Here is a 21,000-nt window from a genome sequence, read left to right as displayed (position 1 = left end):
CCTTGTGTGTACATCTGACAAAATGTGATTTGACGCTGTGGGAATGAGTAATGAAACTTCTGTTACAAACTCACTAAACCTTTATACTACTTGGTAATCATGAATAAATATAACTTTTTTATATACTGATGCCATCAGAATAAGATGTAGGCGATGTAATATTGCATTATTATTGTAAAAGTAGTCTTTTTTTTAACATCAATTAATTACATAAATACAAAAACTCCAGTTAAAAGGTTACAATCTCTTTTATTTTTAATCTTCATAATTGGAGAGAAAACAATGTCCGTCATGGTTTTTTCGTCCCAGCTAACTCAAAATTTGCATTATAAACCAGGAAAGCATCTGAAATATGTGTTAAAAACTTTTAAGATAAATTATTCTCTATTGATTTCATCAATACCTCTAATACATCCATCTGTGTGTGTGTGTGTGTGTGTGTGTATATATGCATTGATAAAGTGTTGTATGGATGTGTGTGTGTGTGTGTGATTTCCCATTTTTAGATTATTTTAGCATCACTCGAGCAGTGATACCGAGTGCTCACCTGTCCTATGTGCCTGTGTGGGGAGAGGTGCTCCTGTCTGCGCAGCTGCTGTGATTGGCGGATGAGAGCAGCGCTGTCCTCTGATTGGTTGGGCTCTCGCAAGTCCAGCATACTCTGTGAGAAGCGGGCCATCATGTTGAAACCGTCTCCTTGGCGTTGTCCTCGGCCGGACCCTGTCGTCACTCCATTGGTTAGCTGGTTACTGGGCTCTGGCTGTGTACAATCGTAAAACTCCTCATCCGATGCTGTGGAGTTACTCGAGGGTTCGTCATTGACCGCTCGGTCACAGTTGACCTTGGTGCTGTCTTGGCTGCCATTATCGTTGCTCCCAGAGTCCTGGTCATTGTCCTTTGACATTAAGCGGCCACGTGTCAGGGTCACCTCTTTCTGGGATCTCTTTTTCTTAAGTGAGCCTTCTAGACTCTCCAGCTGGTCCATTTTTACTAAAGTGACCTGAGGTTCACCAGGTTTCTCTGAGGAGGCAGGTTCTATGAGCAGCTGTAGGGTGCGGCGTTTCGGAACAGGAGGTGCTACAGGTTGTGTCTGTGGAGGTTCTGCAGCATTTTCTGTTGGCTGTGAATCAGCAGTAACACTAGATGGTGAAGTGGAAGTCTGTGCAGCTGGTGTGTGTGCATCTTGTGCTGGGGGTGTGTTGGCCTGTTTAGGGGAATCAGTTTGGTCTGTGTTGGGAGCTGCGGGGGATGGGAGCTGTTTGTTAGTTGGACTCACAGGAGTTGAAGGCTTGAGGCTTGTATTTGCAGATTGGGTGTCAGCTGATCCTGCAGCTTTTGCAGGATGTGAAGCAGGCTGCTCAGTCTGTGCTGGCTGTGAAAGTGGTGAGCTGAAGCGTATAGCCTGACTAACCTCAAACCTCTCCGACCTCTGCAAGTGAACCTGATTGGCCCGCTTATCATCCCTGATGTTGATGAAGCCAATCACGTCACTTGGTGGGTCTGGCTCAGGCCAGGTGGGCAGGTACGGAATCAGGTATGCTTTCTCCAGATTGGCTAATCCTGGATGTATGGGTGGCTCTTCAATAACGTCCTTCAGCCGTGCTTTCATCATCTTTAGCCCAGTGGGATTCTGGGAGTTTGAGTTCTTGTTGCTGGAGTTCTGGTCAGATGAGGTGGGACTTGTGTGGGTCCCTGTGGCAACAAGAGCATATTTGGGGTTGATGAGCTTCCTGGCAACAGAAGCCGGCACAGGAGCAGGAGCCGCCTGGGGGAGAGGGTCAGGTACCGGCTCGTCTGTCATAGGAACCTTGTTGAGTGACACGCCTCTGGATGTGAGGTAAAGCTCCCGAAACTGGAGGTCAAAGGTCTCCACTGCCTGTCCTGTGATCACAGTGATGAGGTTACGGTCCAAACGAGATGAGGACCAGGTAAAACTGGAAAAACACAGAAACAGAGGGAGGTCTCAGAAGGGACTTCAGTGTTTTCTTTGCACATTTTTTTCCTACCGAATCTATTCCGGTCCTGTTTATCACATCTAAACTCCTTCTTCCAAGTCACAGCTCCCACTGAGAAAACAGAAATCTGAGATTATAATAGTTTAATCATTATAGCACACTTTTGTACTCTGATGTAATGTACCACATTTTGGTCTTTGATCACATTGCATAAGTACTCCTCCTCAAATTCCTTCTAACAGATCCAGTCTCACATTACATCGAAATTTCAGTAAATAAGCAACTATAAGTGACACTAAACTGTAAGGATAACACACCTAATTTTCAAAATTAGCTTTGGCCGCTAACAGAACTGCGTTGAGACTGTTGTGACTGCTGGCTCCAAAGCAAAACAAGCAGAGCAGTGGACTTTAATACACTTCCCTTAAACTCCCTCTACATCTTTAGCCTGACACTGAGTCTGCACTTACTCTGTAATTTCAGCAGGGGAGGGGAATCAATTTTCCCCAACTGATCATTAGAGACCAACAAATCAGTCTGAATCAAACTATTTTAAGCCAACACTGATCCGCGTGTTTCTCAAAACACCATTCACTATTCATGCCTCACAATGCATAACAACAAGCTGACAATAAAAAAACATTTGACTCGTGTAACACTTCCGGAGGAATCAGGCACCTGGATCAAGTGGATTCAGAGGTCAGGACCCAGACAGGTTGAGAAACCACGATAACCATCAACCCTTAAGAAAAGCTGGGGTACAGTGGCGTTAAGCAGTTGTCCACATTGATGCTACGGTTTTTGTGTAATGTTAGCAAACACAGAACAGCAATCACTCTCCGTGTAGCTCTGTTTAGCTCTCCACCACAGATGGTGGAGAGCTAAACAGAGCTACATGTTCACCATGTTCACCAGTTAGTTGCTAGCTCCGTGTGTCTTGTATGGAATGCATGTGTATGACTGATTTATTAAGGCCATTTCCTGCAAGCAGCTGCATGCTGAAGCAGGGGGGACTGAGTAAGACTAAACCAGACCAGTAAACCTGCAGGTCAGAAAACCAAAACAGCGAGCTGAAAGGCTCTAAAGCCCTCCACAGAGGTCACGGGAAATGCACGGATGCCTGTTTAATTTTGAGTGGAAAAATTCATGCAATTAATGGTTAATTTAAAAATATGTAATTGTGCAGATTTAGAGACACAAATGAACACTGCTCACCTGTAGGAGCCAGAGATGGCTCTGTCTCCATCTACCAGAAGAAACTTCTGGCTCAGAGATCCACGCACCTTCTGCGCTGATCGCGTAAAGAACTCCACGCCTCCACAACAGCGTACGCGCAGGTTCTGCACATGCACACATACATAAAGGGTTAGTGCTCGGTAACCAAAGGCTCTAGAGGGTTTAGTGCTGATGGATGGAAGGGTTTCAGTGAACAAAGGGGAAAATAAAGGAAGCAAGAGAATGGAGAGGCAGAAAAGAATGAGTTTCCTTGTTACTCAAGAGCCGGTGCTCAGCTTTAATACCTCCATAGTCTCCCACTGGGTGCCTCTACAGGTTAGAGCATGGACTTTCTATCTATGTACGTGCATGCCTGTTTGACACACCCTGTGGTGTTTGTGTTCGGCTCTGTGATAAGGGTGTGGTTGACAGGCTGAGCGTTACCTCGTAAGTAAACGCTGTGTGTGAAATCTCACAGGGGACATTAACAACGGGACTGATGGCGCTCACAATAACGGCAGAGATGTCAGATAAAAAAGAGACTGGCATGGTGGTAAATGCCGTGAGGAAGGAATAAGGAGAAGTGAAAGAAAAACATGTTACAGAAAGTAAAAAGTGTGTGTGGTTTTATTGCCTGCAGCATAGACAGGAATGTAACTGGCGTCATTCTGGCCTCCAGTCCAAAAAAATCCCCCGTGAAACTCGTAAGTATTTTCTGTTACTGCCTAGACCAGTTCAACTCAACTTAAGAGAGCCAGAGAATAACAAAGAAAACCAAGCTATTGCAAACTAGCTGCAGCATGCACCTCACAAATACCCGCAGGCACAAACCTGGCAACCTACATCAATCATGGGCCGCCCAAAAATTTCCTTTGTATAGTGACAATATAATTTCAAAAAGGTGTCTTTAATAACAGATGTTATTTCCATTCCTCCCCCTCCCCATTACTGTATACTTATTGGGCGTACCCTTCTTTCTAACTAGCTCAGCAAAACATCATCCATGCATGCATGCATGTGACTGGCAATACAAACCTTTAGGTGTCCACGGTGCATATCAGCTCTGCCACACATGGAAAGAAAGCAGGGCACCGCAGCCATGTCGATGATTATGTACACAGGAATCTTGCGTTTGTAGGCCGCATCCATCAGGTCTCGAAAGATATCCACATCTGTAAACACATCCATCACCACAGCTATCACCTAAAAAAAAACAGCACACATACACACAGAGGAAAACCACAAATGTTAGTGTTAGTGCTTCCTGGTCTCTGAGGGTGGGTTCTATTTCAGCTGCTTTTATCAGCGATATTCAATCCCCAAAGGAAGCTGGGAACACAAGAAATTTGAGCATAATATTCCTGTAGTTTAGAGCCTGTTAGGAACAGAGACTGTTTTTTGGCAGAGAGGTGATAAAATGTGAAGTGAGTGGACAGTATGTGCTGCGCAACGCTGCAAAAGTAGAGACAGGCGGCTCTTTTTATGTGATCCAGCTTAAAGATTACGTTTAAAACAGCAGCATTAGGTAGACTTTGGAAAATGATGATAAGTCTTGAAATTTTTCATGTTTTTTTGTATTAAGTTTATTGTGAAAATACATGTGCATAGAAAACCAGCCTTTCACTAAGCCTGATTCATTTAAGCCTCAGTGTTTCTTTTGTCGCTCTGGTGCAAAGCTGGACTACTGCATGAACATGTACCAGCATTTATGTATATGAGAGGAAGCCTGCTGGCATGTGACAAATTCAGTGATGTCAGGGCATTTTTTTCCCCCTTTTCTATTCTCGTGTCAAGACAGGACTTGTTTTATTTAAACTATAATGAAGGGAAGCGGGTTTCTGAGACATGTCTGCGGCAAATTATGAAAGGAGGACAGAAAAGTGAACTGAACTTGGAATATGTCCAAAAAAGTCAGACTAACATAGTGTGCACTGCATCATAGATGGCAGCAGACAAATATTAATAACAACATAAAACTATCATGCAAACAATGATCTTAAGCAACAGCCAACAAATAAATAGATTGATTTACTGTCATTAAGAATTAATCTGCTGATTATGATCTGTTGTCATTTCAGTCACTTGATTTTGTCTAATAAGTCAAAGTGTTTTTCAGATGAGTCACAACAGTAATTTCCTGTCAGACCACTAACTGATTACTTGCCTAATCATTTTAACGCCAAGCAAAATCATATTTATTAAGTGCACAAAGTGATTTTTCTTCTTTGCTTTAATGTGATGGTGAAACATTGTTTTGAAACTTGCGGGTTTGTTGCAGTGAACTTCTTTATACATGCACTGACTGGAGAAATATTGAAAACAATTATTCACTATGGTGCATTCACTGACAGCACAGAAAATACACTCCAGTTTTTGATGAGTTGTTAATGCGGTTTCCTGTTGCTGCATTGACTCAGTGCTGTGGTGCGTTTCAGGACTCTGTATTATGCTGCTCGTCGTGAATTTGGACTCAGCTAAGATGTGTTTTGCCCCCCACATTTTGGCTACATGAATGGAGGAGTAAAATAATAATTAATGATAAATAATAAAACACCTTGCGATAAAATCCAAGCTTTAAATCGCGAATATTAACATAATTCAAAATAAAGAGGTGAAAAAGACAATAAGCTAACTGGTTAATTCTCGTCAGTGTGAAGCGTTTCTGTTTTGGTGAAGAACCTCTGAACTCCATCTTCTCTGCCTACCTTCTGGGCTGATGCAATGCTCTTCCGCACCACTTCCTTGATGTGCGTGTGCCCCTCGGTTGGAGGCTGTGTGTGCACGGCCACGCGCGTGACCCCTCGGTATGAGATGGCCTCGGGCCAGCCCAGGTCCAGCTCCGCCACTGAGCCCTCAGACCGGTCCGGCCAGTACTCGAGAGACACCTCGCCGTCTCCGGTCTCTTCCCAGGGCCCCGGAGTTGTGTTTCCTGGCCCTGGCGTCCCGGGTTTCTGGAGATGCTCGTACCCGGGCCTGTATGCTTCCGCCGTGTGTACAATCCGCTCCAGCTCCGGTTCCGAGAGGAACTCCCGGACGCCATTCTTGCTGATGTATTCCGTGAACGCGTCGCGGCCCTCGACGATGAGTGCCTCGAGGGCCAGCCGCTGGTCCTCGCTGTAGAAAAACTCTGGTTTGCTCTCGCTCACGCGCCAGTTGACGTGGTGATCGTCTAGACACTGGACCTGAGATAGCGCCATGACCCCCCCAGTAAACCCGCCGGTCAGTAAATAGTTCAACACTGAAACCACTCTGACCCACTTTCCACTCGTCCGTCCGGGGGTTCAAACATGGAAGAAGTGCGATCTGTCATTACGGTCCATTCCGGGTCCGCGTGACCGGGGACAAACCAGACCAGTGGCAGATATTTTCATCTGAGGCAAATAAACCGCTATCAGTTCCTCAACCCGGGCAGGCTCCAGCTCAGCCCTGCTCTCGGGTTACAGCTATCTCTCTCAGGTGTGGTTGGAACAAAGCCCCCCTTCTCCACGCCCAGCGCCACGCCTTACACCTGACAGGAGCCGGAAAACAGCGGCTGCGGCCCGGCTCGGCTGCTCCTCCAGCCTCGGGGCCCGGCAGACACGGAGGGAGACGAGCAGCTGTCTGGGTGGATGAGTGTGTGTCTGCCAGTGAGTCAGTGTAAAGCGGAACACTCACTCGACACAAAGAAAGAAGTCATTAGTCCTCCGGTAAAACTTTTAAACTGTGTGTGACTCAGTCTGACTGAGGCGCTGACGACTCACTTTTCCACTTTTTCTTCTTTTTTTTTTTTTAATTGTGTCGGAGCGCGAGCCTGAAGCCAGAGGTGTACAGATGTTCAAAGAAAGGAAACTTCCCCGAAAGAACACAAAGCAGTCTTCGCTAACGTGGCGCTACCGAACCTCTTTACTTTAAAGTGTCGCTGCAGTCACACGAAGTTCGTCCAGGTCCAGCAGACTGTGTGGCGGAGCCGTCGGCGAGTGTCTGATCCTGGAATCCGGCAACGGAAGCTCGGTGTCCGGGGGCAGAGAGGCGGAGTGTCCGGTAGTTGGTTAGGAAAGAGGCACTAAACTCCACCCTCCTGCCAGCACACAGGGGGAAATCTTGTTCTTCACCCCAAATTAGAACCCTTACGAAAGCCCGTGGAGCTAACCCAAGAGGCTATAACAAGTTATACAATATGTGATTTTATTATTTGTTTATACATATATATATATGTATATATATATATATATATATATATATATATATATATATATATATATATATGTATATATATATATATATATATATGTATATATGTATATATATATATATATATATATGTATATATGTATATATATATATATATATGTGACTACTCTGTTTAAGCTTATGCTTTCACTATTCATTCATTTAAATGAACCTAAAAGAGAATAGTTATTCTACTGTTATATCAGTGCAGGCTTTTTTCCCTGTTTCCTGTGATTGCTGCTTATCCACGCATCTCTGAAAGGTAACACTGAAAAACAATAGCTTTATCAGGGTTAATATATAACATTAGCCAGATAGAGAATCAAATAGGTCACCCTTTCTGCGCTTTTTAACATGTAGCAGACTTGTGAAAATGAAATGTGTCTCAGGTCCCCTGGATGTTTCAGCTGAGCTGTGGGTGGTGATTTGGGACAAATTATTGAGTAGCTTTGATGAAAGATTCCAGTGTTACTGGAGCCAAGGAAGTTGGAGCGTGTGTAGCTATGTAGTGTGCGATTATGCATATACATGTTAAAGTTTGTGGCTTTAATATATTCCTTTCCTCATTCTCGTCTCACAAGGCTACACAACAAGTATCCAACATTTGGTCATGATGCCTCTGAGCCAACTCAGCTGATTGTGCAAACACCTTTCCCACAGATAGTGTTTCCTAGTTAAGCTGCACAGTGTAGGGATGGTAACACAAAAACAACATTTTTTTTTTACCGAACAGGCAACACATTTGAACCCATCTAGCTCAGACTGACCCTATGAAGTACCTGGAAAGAGTCATTCCAGGAAAACTCAATCAATGCGGTCGACCTGACCCAGAATCAGTTGTTTGTTAGATTTTTTTAACAATAACAAATTGTCCATATTTAATAAAGCCATGCCAAGTGTAACCTTCTGTTTAACTTTATAAACGGCTCATAAATACAGGAGCTAGACACATGAAACTTTCACGGCTGAAAGCTACCTTTAAATTCTGTTTTAAAAAAATCTATTTTACATTGACCTCAAATGTCACAGTCTGAAGCCATAATCTAATTTTTTTATAAACAGGTTTGAGCGTGAACATCATGGGACACAGTTTCAATAGAGAAACTCCACCAGTTTAACATCAGTGACATAAGTTGACAGAAACCTTATTTGTGCATGGATGTTGTATCTGTTTTCTGATAATTCACTGGAGAAAACTTTAAAAAAGTCCAAGGGTCATATCAACATATGGTATAGATTGGTTTTATTTACAGTTTGACCCCAGCCACATTTTCTACTCATGATTCCTCCTAAATAACTTTGTCATTTATTAAGTTAAATTGGTTTATGGCTATGAAATGAAGAAACAACATTCACATGCTCCATGTACAGCAGCTTGGACACATTACACTGATCAAACAGCTTTAGACCCAGATTTTGACCATGTCCTGGATCACAGAGGGTCTCAGGATCAGTGCATGCTCTGAGTATGAGACAGCTGGATGGGCAATGCATCAACCACAAGAGTCACAGCAATTAGATGGATCCGCTCTAAACTTCGGTAAGGTGAGTAAAGGGACATGCCATCTTATGTCACAAAGAAATTTGTCACCAGCTAAACAGGTAACAAAGCAGCAAATTACAAAGCAAACCAGTGGTGTTCAGGCCCCCCAGTGTTCAGCACAAAGTTACGCTGATGCTTTAGTAGGACTTAAAGGGAACCAACTTGAATTCTAGATGAGAGGAAATGTCAACTTCACCTTCCATTCCTGCAAACAACTTTTGACTGCGCCTCCATGTTTCAGACTCTGTAGGCTGTGTGGATCCAGAGGAGTGTGTGCGAGTGTGTGGAGCTGAGGTTGGATGCTCCAACATCGCTTTCCCCAAACTGGTCATTGAACTCATGCCAAGCGGTGAGAATATGGATCTCTTTCCAAGCAGCCACACAACACTTTTCAGGTGTTTTCACATGCATCTGAGTGTCTGCGTATGCGTTTTTGCAGGCCTGCGGGGACTCATGATAGCTGTGATGATGGCCGCTCTGATGTCTTCGCTGACCTCCATCTTCAACAGCAGCTCCACGCTCTTTACCATGGACATTTGGAAGAAGCACCGGCCACGAGCCTCTGAGAGGGAGCTGCTGCTGGTTGGCAGGTGTGGCGTTCACATGTAATTGAGCTGGAGGTTGATTCATAAAGAAAAGAGACGCACTGACACAGTTTACCTTTGCCCCAGGATTGTGACCGTGATTTTGGTGGTGGTGAGCGTGGTCTGGATCCCCATCCTCCAGTCAGCCAACAGCGGGCAGCTGTACGTTTACATCCAGTCGGTGACGAGCTACCTCGCTCCACCCGTCACTGCCGTCTTCACTCTGGCCATCTTCTGGAAGAGGACCAATGAGCAGGTACCACACTGACAATTAATATAATAAAGTTACAGCTGCAACTCGAAGTTACTTTAGTTTCTGTCATTCATAAATAGATTTTTCTGTGACATGATGAAAATAGCAAAAATCACAGAGGTTCAATGACATCATGATGTAGTTTTTAAAAAGCTATTTTATTCCAAACACACTTACAACACAGACAGAAAACACATCTGCACGTTTTTGTTACACACTGAAGGAAACTTAACCCAAAGACGACTCCATCCTGGATACCTGCCCTCAGAACATTCTGGACTTTTGAGGTTTTCCCCTGTTTGCTCTATTTGTCCTTTCACTTACACCGTACTGCTGCATAGTTTTATTAGCCTCAAATGGGATCAAGCTGTGTGCAGCTCACACACACACACACAGAGTGCTTGGTGTGGTGTCCCTTGTGTGTGAGCTCAAAGCTGTGTGTATCAGTAATTCACTTCATGAAGTGTATTGTTTATTGCTTCCTCTATAGAAGCCGGAGTTCTCACTTTAAACAATAAAAGTCATTGCTGATCTTTGATAACAGACTGTGAGCGACAGAGGCCTGCTGTGACTGTCACAATTAAAACCTTCAGAATAAAGCGCAGAGGAGATGAGAAGGAAAGCGATATTGGGTTAAATCTGATATCACACGTGTTCAAGCGTCGATCGCCAGCAAGTAAAGGCCAGTCCTCTGGATATTCACGATCCCTGTTTTAATAGAGCACATCCTGGGTGTGTCTGCTCTTGCTGCTGGCACGTTGTCCACAAACTGAAAGAAAGAAAGAGCATTTTCTCAGGTTTTTCTGAATGAACAGGATTTCCCTTCCCTCTTACTGTGAATACTACTTCCCCTCCAGCTCAGTTAAGCTGCACAGAATCTACTTTAGAGGATTTTTATTATTTTGCGTTGGCAGTGAAATCGCCTGAGGTTACAACATGAGCTGGCAATCACCAAGCAAACACACATTTGGTGATTTGCAGGTCAAAGGACATCTCTGTTACATAAAAGAAAATCTTAGCCGCGTCGGCTCGCTTCGTTGGCCAAGGCTGAAATATCTAAGTAGCTTCTTTAAGTTTTCCTCTGTTTTCCTCTAATCGGGCAAATCATGGATTACTCTAGCACTTTTCTTTAAGGCAGAAAACAGTGAAAAAACTGAGAGCAACATTCCAGTTAGCCCAGACTCACATGTTAAACTAAACTGTTGAACAGTAACTTTAAACCTACCGAATACAGACATGTCAGAAATGATATTATGTGCATGATAGAGTTCATTAGCCTTTACCTCAAAGCACCGTGTGCTTAGAACAGCTTCAATCAGCCACCAGCATTGATTTAGGCTATTCAGTTTTATTTGCTACTAACATTAAACCACAGTGATAATAAATTCTGGTGGTCATCAGTGCTACCCCTCAAACTAATAGTAGGTGTGCCAATTTGAAAATCCTAGGTGAAAATCCTTCTTGAAATATCCCATTCACAAGATTTCCAGTAAACTTGACCTCTGATCTTGACCTTGAGGTCGAGGTCACTGAGATTCAAACTCATCCATCATTTTATTAGATGCACCTATGGTATAAATTTCAAAATCCTAACTTGTGTGTCCACACCACCTGCCTGCCAACACTCCCGGCTGGGTGATGACAATACCAGATCGGCCTTTTTCAGCTAAAGGGTAAAAATGCAGCAGAAAAAGTTTGTTAAATGACCTCAGTCTCTGAAACATTTAATCCCAAAAGTGAGTCTTTAAATATACTATATAGATAAAAGTACTGAGCTACCTGCTGGAGCTGCTCAGACATGGAAGCCCATACCATGAAGCTCACAGTGCACAGTTTTTGTGCTGATGTTAATGTCGGAGGAGGTTTGGAGCTCTGCAGTTAGATTTTTTACACACTATGTACCTCAGGACTCTCTTAACTTTAACTCTTACTTTGTGGTCTGCCGCTTCATGGCTGAGTTACTGCGGTTACTAAATGCTTCCACTTTGCCATAATACCACTTAAGATTGTGGAATATCTAGGAATTTCACAAACTCATGAGTTGCAGTGTTGGCAACTATTACAGCACCATACATGAATCCAGTGAGTGTTTGTAAAGGCAGAGTGCATGGCAAGGTGCTTGGTTTTATACATCCCTGGCAATGGGACTCAAAACACCTGAATTCAAGGATTAAGAGGCATGTCCCAATACTTTTGTCCATATAGTGTCTCACATAGTGTCTCTGTTTCTTTTATATGTTACCATTTCACTTTAGACCTATTAAAAAGTTGTTGTGAAAGGTGAACTGGTTACACAAAAGCTGTGAGCTTTGTATGTTTGGATAAACACAATAAAAATATAAATGATATTGAATCACGGGTTCAAAGGACACACATTACAGCACGGGATGAGTCACACGCTGAGCAGCATGACACTGTAGATTGCAAACAATCGAAAGTGTTTGCACAGGAACACAATGTGTGTCGTGTTCAAAGCTGGGCAGTGAATTAAGCTCATAAAAATGTCAGCTAACCTTGTAGTTACTAACACAATATCTGGGTCCTAGTTAGTATATGTGCATGTTGCATTATAGGAACTGTACGTGTGAGGTATGTCTAAAAAAATAAGAACAGGTGGAATGAAAATAAAGGAAAAATAAGATCAGATATGTACTCTGTGTGTGGCTACAAGGCGGTTATTTTCAAACTGCACAGATCACATTCTTCACTGAAGGCTGAAGGAGGCGGAGAGTGATCTGTGCCTCTCTGCGTGTTTGTGTGTATTAACTGTAAGTGAGAAGTGAGTGATGTGATGGTGACAAATTATATCTCTGGGAAAGTGATGACATTAGCTGAACGCGCCCATGTGTGGTTCAGAGCTGCCTCAGGAATGAGACACATGCTTCCTGTCCAATTAAATTCAGCTACTCTGCTCAGAAAGGCAATCCAATCTAGGTGTATTTGTGTGATTTTTAGGGCGCCTTCTGGGGGCTGATGGTGGGTTTGGTGGTCGGCGTGTGCAGGATGGTGCTGGAGTTTGCCTTCCCTCCTCCCAGATGTGGCGTTGAGGATTCGGCACCTGCGGTGCTACGTGGTGTCCACTACCTCCACTTCGCCATTCTGCTCTGCGGGCTCACGGCAATTGTGGTTGCCGTTGTATCGCTGCTTACACCACCGCCCACCCACGAACAGGTGTGCACACATGGATACAATAAATAGCACGACTATGAGGGAAGTAAGCTTATGCAAGTATGGTCTGTGTCTGGTGAAGAAAACACTGTCACTACAGGGAATTAGACAGACTCACACTCATCTATAACATAGAGTCTGCACTGGGGTTGCTTTAGGAAGGGCATCCGCTGTTATACTCAGCCAAAACAAACATGCAGAGCATGCTGTGATGATCTCTCGTGAAAAGGGGGGAACTGAAAGCAGCTTTTATCTCTAGCATCAGATAATCGCACTTATCTGCATCGTCCCTTATTTACAGCTTGTGACAGCACGTTATACGCACTATAAATGCACATGCAATAAAGATCTTATACATTTTTGCAAAAATTAGCAAGTGGGGGTAACTTTTGAAATGTTAAAGTCAGAGTGTTGTCAGGGTCACGTCATGTCAAAATGACAGTAGAGTTTTACCCGTTTCATAGTGAATAAATGAAACTTTCTTGGGTTCGCTTCTTCGATTTTTCCCAGGTGTGTAACCTGACCTGGTGGACAATAACTGAAGAGCCAAAAAGAGACATTCCTCTGCAAAAAGTGTCCTCCATCAGCCACCGTAGCTCCCAGGGTAAGTTTGTCAGCAGTCACAGGGAATAAAAACCAGCTATCATGTGAAAAACAGTCATTTTCACACACACACACTGCTCTTGTTTTTGAGTAACTTACTGTGTCCGCTGTGTGTGTGTGTGTCGCAGACTCTGAGCCAACACGGCGGGTGACGACATGTGGTCAGAGGGCGGGATTGTGTATCTCAGCAGTACGGCGATCAGAGGAGACTCCAGCTCCCAGAGTCCCCAGCATTCGAGAGAGCGTTTTGTGGTCGAGGTTCTGCTGTTTCAACGCTCTCCTGCTGGTCAGCATTAACATTTTTCTCTATGCATACTTTGCCTGAGGTGAGGTCAGATTTAACATCTGGCCTCAGCTGAACTGTAGTCCCTCCAACACGAGCTGGAAAGTGATTCCTCTAGATCCAAGAATGTGAAGAAACAAACAGATTTTTGCTCAGATTTCACTCGAATCATTAAGAAATCGACTCACAGTGTAAAGCCGGTAGATGCCAGTGGACAGCACAGCACACATCTCCATTAAAACAGATAAATTTAGATAATAATCATTATAACAATAATGGGCAAATGCCAGAAAAAAATCTGCCGTGGAAATAAAACGTTGAAGTGTGTGGATTATAACAAACCAACATAAATAAAAGGGCATCAAACATCACCTTTAATTTAAAGCTTCACAATATGCAGTGAGAGCACATCAGTGTGGTTTAGGCTCTGCATGTGACATAATATCGTTGCCTAGAAACGACATGCTCAGTGTTGATTATTTAGTTATGTTTAGAGCTTTGTGTGAATGTTTGCACTAAATGTTCTTTTGATTTATCATTTTATTTACATGATTTATGAATTTTAATCAGAATTTCTCACACATGACCTAAAGCTGTTATATTGAAGTCTTTACCAATGGAAGCGATAGAACAGTGAGTGTAGCTCCAAATGTATCCCAATGAAAAATAATGAGAAATTTTATGTTCATTTTATCAGTACTAATATTTCCATGTGGTCCTGTAATCTTTTTTCCAGGTGATATCATGATGTGTGCATAAAAAGATAAAAACGGATGTTTGTGTCTAGACTCTTTATTCGGCTTCTGTGTAGTTTATGTACAATAAGCACTGGTGTGGTGGTGGGGGGGGGTACAAGCAAAGATAAGAAGGCTACAAAAAGCAAACATGAAGTTAAATTTCACTTTCACTTCATATTTTCAGTATAAGCCGTTCAGAATGACTCAGATTAGACGGCACAGGTTCCTCCTATGGTCTAAACAGTTCGGCTTATGATGAAATTATCTGCAAATTGTTATTAGTTTTACTGATGAGTCTGTAAAATTACCCCACAAATATGAAGCACAGCCAAGCTTTGCAATGTAAATAACTTCCAGAGTTATTTAGGAAATAAGGATAATGGTGTCAGACACAGAAAGCGGGAAATCCTCAGATCTGTGAAGAGGGAACCAGAAGCATTGTTTGCTATTTGTCTTTATTACTTAAAATGGCATTAAGTATTTTTTTTAAGACAACAAAAACCTGAAAAGTGCTACACTGATTTTGCAGTGAAGTCCTCCAACCTGCCTGCAAAAGGCCGTCGTTTCATTTCTTTATAACTAAATAGACGTGAATCCACTAACACTCGCAGGTATTAGGTAGAGTTTAACAGTCAAAGGGTAATCCGGAGCGTAAGGGTGTGTTTTTGTTGTGATTTTGTGTAAGTGTGTGTGTGACATATCTACCTTTCCAACTGTATTCAACCACAGACTGTATATAAAAGATTGAAACAGCCTTGGGGTGTGAAAAATGAAGCCACTGGTGAGGTGAATTAAACCTGGATTCTTTCTAATGGTCAGCAGCATTGCCGGGTAGCAGCCGTGTATGAGAAAATGATTGCAGTGCTCGTGGATGTATGACCTCAGGATCTGAACTGGTTCATGGTCTCAGTTGCCGTTTTCAGGTCTTGCTGACTACAGCGTGGTGTTCATTTGATAAATGATGGTCCCGTTTGTAGTAAAATAGGCGATATGATTTAGGGCAGGCAAACCTTGCGATTGACAAGTCGCTATCGTACAGACAGGACCCATCATTTAAAGGTCATAGTGAGAAGATGACAGGAAATAGGTCTTTAATCAGTAATGAAATCTGCTCAGTCAGTCTCATTTGACTAATCGTTTCAGCGATTGGTCACTGGATATGAAAGGTGAGTCACTGCAGGCTGACTGATAAGTGTCAGCAATGCAGCCCCGACCCTGATATGGCGTCAGTGGTACAGCGGCTGCACGTATTCCGGTGGAAAGACCCCCACCCGGCCTCGGCAGCGACCCCTCCAGCTCAAGGAGCTCGAGCAGTCCAGCAGGTCGATGATGTCGCCGCGCAGGAAGTGGAGGTGGGCGGTGTGAGGGGGCGTGTAGTCGCAGAGGGCGTGAGCCAGCCGAGGCTTCTGCACAAAGACGGAGCCAAAACGGGGAAGTCAGACAGACAGGTGCGTGTTTAACAGAAGCACGAGTCGTTTATGAGAAACAGAGACGCATCGAGGCGGTGTGTCATACCTCCACAACTGGTTTCAGCAGACGCGATGATGTATTTCCCTCCAGGTGAGAGGGGTTAGAGTAGAGACGGCCTGAGGGGATGGACTCCTGAGAGGTGCTTTTGTAAGGGTTAGGATAGGGGTTACGCGCCAAGTGCGACAACAGCTGAGGAGATGAGGGAGGATCTTTGAGGCAGACCATTTTCTCCACAGCAATGCTGTGAGTTCTGTAGAAATCCACCAACTGGTTGAGGGAACAGAACGACTCCTCCCAGATGCAGTACTGACCGCCGCCCTCCAGGACGCGGAAATGCTCCACCCTGTCGCCATAGCTGCAAGATAAGAGTGGTGTACAAGGAGAACGAGAGAGCTGATGGGAAGGAAGGCAAGCATGTGCGTCCTCATTCTTTGTTCGGGAACTCCCTCAGTCACACCACAAACCTCCCTAAAATCACATGCAATCATTTTCAAATGTCTTTGTGTGAGCAAACACATTAACCTGCACAGAGAGGGCACAGAAGCAACCGTGAAAGATGAGGCCATGAAATGACTAGTCAAGCTGTTATTAACATGGTCAACCTTGCACTATTTCATCAGGAAGATTCAAATATAGACCCCATAATTTAGTCAAAAACAACTGCGGTCACTCGGGTACTTTTATCTAGACTTAAAAGACGCACAACACTCGGATCTATTGCCTGCTGACTGCCCAATAAGAGTTTTGATGGACGTCATGCACTGGGTTAAACTCCAACTGTGATTCAAACAGCACAGCAATGCAACCATGGCAACTTTCAAACCCAGGAAACCCTCGATTAAAAACATGGCTCAGCATAATTCCTACCATATATAAACACATGACCTTTACACTTATAATAAAGATGATGATGATGAGTTTGTGTTGAAAGCGGTAGTGATGATGATCATGATGATGATGAACATGAGGAGAAAGATGATGATACTGTTTCATAATGGTTCTTATCATGACTGTTGTTCATTAACTTTCTTTCTTCCCGCTTTCTCTTTCTCTCAAAGTCTGTTTAAGAAAATTGGCATACACACATGCAGCACCTCTTGTCACACACTACACGTCATAGTCATTCACCTTTCCCAGTATCTACCTGTCCTAATATCTTAACCAACCTCTCCCTCTCTTTCTCTTTTTCTTTGGTCTGTGCTGTTTGTCTGTCTTTTCCTAATATGTCCTGTTCTAGTCTTAGTTTAGTATTAACAACAGAACTTGTTAAAGGGAAAGAGACTTGTGTAAAAATGTTTTTTTAGCTGCTTATTTTTGCAGCTGGACATTAATATATAAGGAAAAAAAAATATAATAAATATTTTAACCCTCCTTCTTTATCTTGCTGGGAAACACACTGTGTTTGCTCAGGTCGACTTCACGGATTACAATGAAGGGTAAGCACTTTATTTAGGGAATACATTTCCATCTCCACTATGAAACCTCATTACATTTGAGCTGTAGCTTTGACCAACACCCTCTCACTTCACATAATCTCTTTTGTTGTGTTATCTGTTTTGTGGGGAGTAACTGCCTTTGTGACGTTTTAGCTGTGTAATCATTGACAGACTGAGATATTTTTTCAATTTCAACCATGCACCTTATACTACGTATACTACTGCATTTCTGTTGTGTGTAACTTATTAGATGTCAGACACCCCCCCAACACACACACACATGCAGATAACAAAGTCTTAATTAGGCCGAGACTATGCAATGAAAACATTGGATTTACTGTTGTGATGATCTTACACAGGCATAACTGATAAATTTAGGGACCTGTCAGCAAAATATTTTGCTAAAAGAAAAAAAAAAAAGGAAATCTATTATTTTTAGTTTTATGAGATGTTCCTGGAACTGTTTAACCAGCAACAACAAATAGTTTCAAAAGTTTTTGCTAGGAGGAGTTTTTCACTGACAAGAGCAAGAGGCCCATTTTGACATGATGTTGCAGGATAGGCACAGGTGTGATTTATATAATATTGATTATGGCACTTTTGTACATGGATAGTACAGTACCAAGATCCTGGTACTGGAACAGCTCTCACACACAAAACACGATGGGACCGTCCATTCTCTTCCGCTTAGCCAAGTCAGGGTCGCAGTCGTGGCTGGAGCCTATCCCAACGTTCGTGGGGCGAGAGGAAGGGTACAGTCTGGACAGGTCGCTAACACATATTGAGACAGGCAACCATTCACACGTACAGCTGATTAACCCGACGACTGTGGGAGGAAGCCACACCTGCAGAGAACCCACTCAGACACTGAGCATGCAAAATCCACACAGAAGGTCCCGGACTAGAGTTAAACCCAGGACCTGCTTGCTGTGAGGAAATGGTGCTAACCTCCACACCGCTGTCCCACTCCCAAATATTATTATCATATTTATGAATAGTGTTTATCAGAAACATGCCCAAGCTGAAACGTTGTTGAACATGTGTCTCTGCAGTGCAGATAACGGATTTCCCTGTTAACAGCTCCATCTGCTGGGAATTCGAACTCTCACTCAGTGTGTGTTACAGAATCTAAACAAGCCTACAGACAGTTCTGTAAGGGTCAGAGGTCAGGGGTGTCAAACATAGGGCTCCACGGCAAACATTTTGGAAAATGTGGACATTTCAAAGGTAATAAATTCTGAACCTTCAACTATATTTTCATTTGTTTTAGCTTCCTTACTGTCAAAGACACAACCAATGGGCTGTTATCCACCAGACTAAAGTAACAGATAAACCATTAACAGTGAGAAAATTTCCTTTTTTATTGTTAATATTTAATTTAATAACAGAAAAGTCCCTTCATATTCCCTATTTACAATATGCATTTCTTTTTACAAATTAATAATGCTACACTTTCTGTGAATTCACAGATGATTTCTGTCACAGCAAAGAAACAAAGTCCTTCATTTCTTTATTTCCTTTACAGTCTGAGCCCAATGAGCCAGCTGACAAGTTTCTTTTTTTAATTTATTACAGCAGTATTTCTTTGTAAAGATAAAAAACAGAAGAAGAAGTAGAAGTATTGTTTTCTGAAGACATCTCTGGGGATCGAACTGTAGTTTACCTTCTTTACATTGAAAATCTTTTAAATGGGTTATTATGCGTTAGCTTTACCGCTCCAACCCACTTAAGATGAAACTGAGCCGTATGTGGCCCATGATGTAAAACGCCTGGTTTATCCTGGATGATATTGTAGTGTTTCCCATGATGATAGAAACAAGACTGGGCACAGACTACACAGCCATTCCTCCTGAATCTTTATCGCCCTCTGCTGATCAACTTTAGCATCACATTGTTTTCTTCCTGTACACCTCTCATCTCTCGTAAACCTCGCAGGTAGACAGATGTTACGCTTTAAAATGTTAACATGAGCACATTGTGTACGTGCCCGTCTGTGTCATGTGTCCATTACATAATGTACCTGTGTTTAATTAAAGACTGTCTGTTGTTACGCAATGGCCCGATTATTGAACACATTCAATTTACCCTCAGTGATTAAATGTGTCCCACGTCACTTTGGTGACCCAGATTGCACCCCCTCCTCCTCCTCCTCTCCCACTCACTCTCTGTGCTCTGTCTGTGCTGCTGTGATATTTTTAGTTCAACCGGTTCTCATAAAGCAATTTAAATAGTCTGGCTCTCCTATGTGCCGACCCTGACACACGCTCAGAGACACGTGGACGCTTTAATGTGCTCATTTAGTCAGTGGGATGGAAAACAAACATCCAACAGCACACTTAATACCGCAGGGACACGCTGCAGGGATGTGTGTGTGGGTGAGTGTGTGTGTTTCACGCGGCATGTGTGGTTTGAGTTCAGCCCCAGCTTTGAACAGTCGTTGATCATAAAGATGGAGTTTGGTATAACAGGTGGATGAATGGGTTACTTTAGCAGGACAGCAGAGTGAGCCCATGAAAAATGAACATGGAAACAGACCATGCTTAGAGTCAGATTTAAGCGCATTCTTTCATCCTGACTGAAGCTGACGTTCTTGTTTTTGTGTTTGTGGTGCATTCACTGACCTAACAGAGAGGGAAAACTCTCCCGGAGCTGATTCACTCTCCCTCACCAGGAACACTCCAGTGTCCTGCCAACGCAGACGCTGTTCAGCCTCAAGTCTTGACACCGGTCCTGCAAACCACCTACCAGAGCACACAACAGCACACACTTCTCACACACTTCTCTTGGCATTTAAAAGACAATTAAAGCAGTATTCAAATCAGGTATGTAAATCAGTGTTTCCCCCATTTTAGGTCGCAAAAGGAATAAAGCACAAATGATGACATCCTAAATTGTTGCTTTTTTATCTTTAGGCCTCTAAAACTCCTTAAAATGATACAATCCAATCACAGGAAAACAGTGTGACTGCACACTGAAGCCTGATAAGGGTTACTCATGCAGCACAAGTGGACAAAACATTTCTTTTTACAGGTGTGGAAGGAGGGAAATGTAGTTCCCGGGCACGTAGCCACGCTTCCCCTGGATCTCTGCTGTCACCCAGCAAGAATCCTCCTCCATTTCTGTCACCTATAACACACATGCACACGCACAATTACTCTGCATCGACATACAAAACAAAACATCTCTCAACGCATTAAAAGACCTACTTACCTTGATGATATCACCTTTCTGAAAACTGATCTCGTCTGCTTCTGACGCTGCGAAAGAGAAAAGAGCCACAGCCTCCATCCCAGACAGAAAGAGTGCAGCGGAGGAGCCTCGACAACAGTTTCACTTCATGAATGGAGAGATACTACAGCTGAGTAGAGGACAGCATGGGGTGATGACATAATCACTGTGTGTGTGTGTGTGTGTCTGTGTGTGTGTGCGCAGTGGCTGATATTCTGCTCTTAAGTTAATGAGCAGAGTTTTTCTGCGTCCCTTTCTGCATACATGTGACAGAGTTAGAGCGCGAACACGTGGAGATGGCGACCGCCTCTTTCCA

At 43.3% G+C, this 21,000-nt stretch overlaps 3 protein-coding genes and 2 long non-coding RNA genes across 5 annotated transcripts in view; 1 reads left to right on the top strand and 4 right to left on the bottom strand.

The window, feature by feature from the left end:
* Positions 1 to 7,326, bottom strand: part of fam83gb (family with sequence similarity 83 member Gb) — a 9,753-nt gene extending 2,427 nt beyond the window's left edge. Inside the window, exons 1-4 of the mRNA XM_005460736.3 lie at positions 5,876 to 7,326; positions 4,206 to 4,373; positions 3,171 to 3,295; positions 548 to 1,934 (exon numbers count right to left, since the gene is read on the bottom strand). Coding sequence (XP_005460793.1) covers positions 548 to 1,934; positions 3,171 to 3,295; positions 4,206 to 4,373; positions 5,876 to 6,367 — 2,172 coding nt within the window. The 5' untranslated portion in view covers positions 6,368 to 7,326. The remainder of the gene's footprint in view (positions 1 to 547; positions 1,935 to 3,170; positions 3,296 to 4,205; positions 4,374 to 5,875) is intronic.
* slc5a10 (solute carrier family 5 member 10) overlaps positions 1 to 14,587 on the top strand; it is a 22,388-nt gene extending 7,801 nt beyond the window's left edge. The window contains exons 10-15 of the mRNA XM_003455975.5: positions 9,164 to 9,271; positions 9,362 to 9,512; positions 9,594 to 9,762; positions 12,715 to 12,930; positions 13,438 to 13,531; positions 13,659 to 14,587. Of these exons, the coding sequence (XP_003456023.1) occupies positions 9,164 to 9,271; positions 9,362 to 9,512; positions 9,594 to 9,762; positions 12,715 to 12,930; positions 13,438 to 13,531; positions 13,659 to 13,855 (935 nt within the window). The 3' untranslated portion in view covers positions 13,856 to 14,587. The remainder of the gene's footprint in view (positions 1 to 9,163; positions 9,272 to 9,361; positions 9,513 to 9,593; positions 9,763 to 12,714; positions 12,931 to 13,437; positions 13,532 to 13,658) is intronic.
* Positions 2,615 to 3,164, bottom strand: LOC112847116 (uncharacterized). The gene is made up of 2 exons (XR_003220461.1): positions 2,859 to 3,164; positions 2,615 to 2,812 (listed from the first exon to the last, which is right to left on the bottom strand). It is a non-coding gene; the product is annotated as an uncharacterized LOC112847116 (long non-coding RNA).
* LOC112847115 (uncharacterized) lies at positions 10,183 to 13,754 on the bottom strand. Its single transcript, XR_003220460.1, has 2 exons — positions 13,630 to 13,754; positions 10,183 to 10,528 (listed from the first exon to the last, which is right to left on the bottom strand). It is a non-coding gene; the product is annotated as an uncharacterized LOC112847115 (long non-coding RNA).
* LOC100696217 (GRB2-related adapter protein) lies at positions 14,286 to 21,000 on the bottom strand. Its single transcript, XM_005460737.4, has 5 exons — positions 20,667 to 21,000; positions 20,485 to 20,582; positions 20,078 to 20,197; positions 16,066 to 16,375; positions 14,286 to 15,956 (listed from the first exon to the last, which is right to left on the bottom strand). Exons 1-5 carry the CDS (start codon positions 20,742 to 20,744, stop codon positions 15,777 to 15,779), a joined length of 786 nt encoding a protein of 261 aa, XP_005460794.1. The 5' UTR covers positions 20,745 to 21,000; the 3' UTR covers positions 14,286 to 15,776.

The sequence above is a fragment of the Oreochromis niloticus genome, linkage group LG6, assembly GCF_001858045.2.
Source record: "Oreochromis niloticus isolate F11D_XX linkage group LG6, O_niloticus_UMD_NMBU, whole genome shotgun sequence".
Lineage (NCBI taxonomy): Eukaryota > Metazoa > Chordata > Actinopteri > Cichliformes > Cichlidae > Oreochromis > Oreochromis niloticus.
The sequence above is the reverse complement of the archived record's forward strand: the minus strand, read 5'-3'. Positions and strand labels throughout refer to the sequence as shown.

What these genes read in the sequence shown, in the direction of transcription:
- LOC100696217 (XM_005460737.4), bottom strand. Translation starts at nt 20,744, where the DNA reads ATGGAGGCTGTGGCTCTTTTCTCTTTCGCAGCGTCAGAAGCAGACGAG. An exon ending in GAGTTTTCCCTCTCTGTTAG is followed by an intron (nt 16,376 to 20,077) that starts GTCAGTGAATGC and finishes CTTATCTTGCAG; the next exon opens with CTATGGCGACAGGGTGGAGC. An exon ending in TGCTGAAACCAGTTGTGGAG is followed by an intron (nt 15,957 to 16,065) that starts GTATGACACACC and finishes GTCTTTGTGCAG; the next exon opens with AAGCCTCGGCTGGCTCACGC.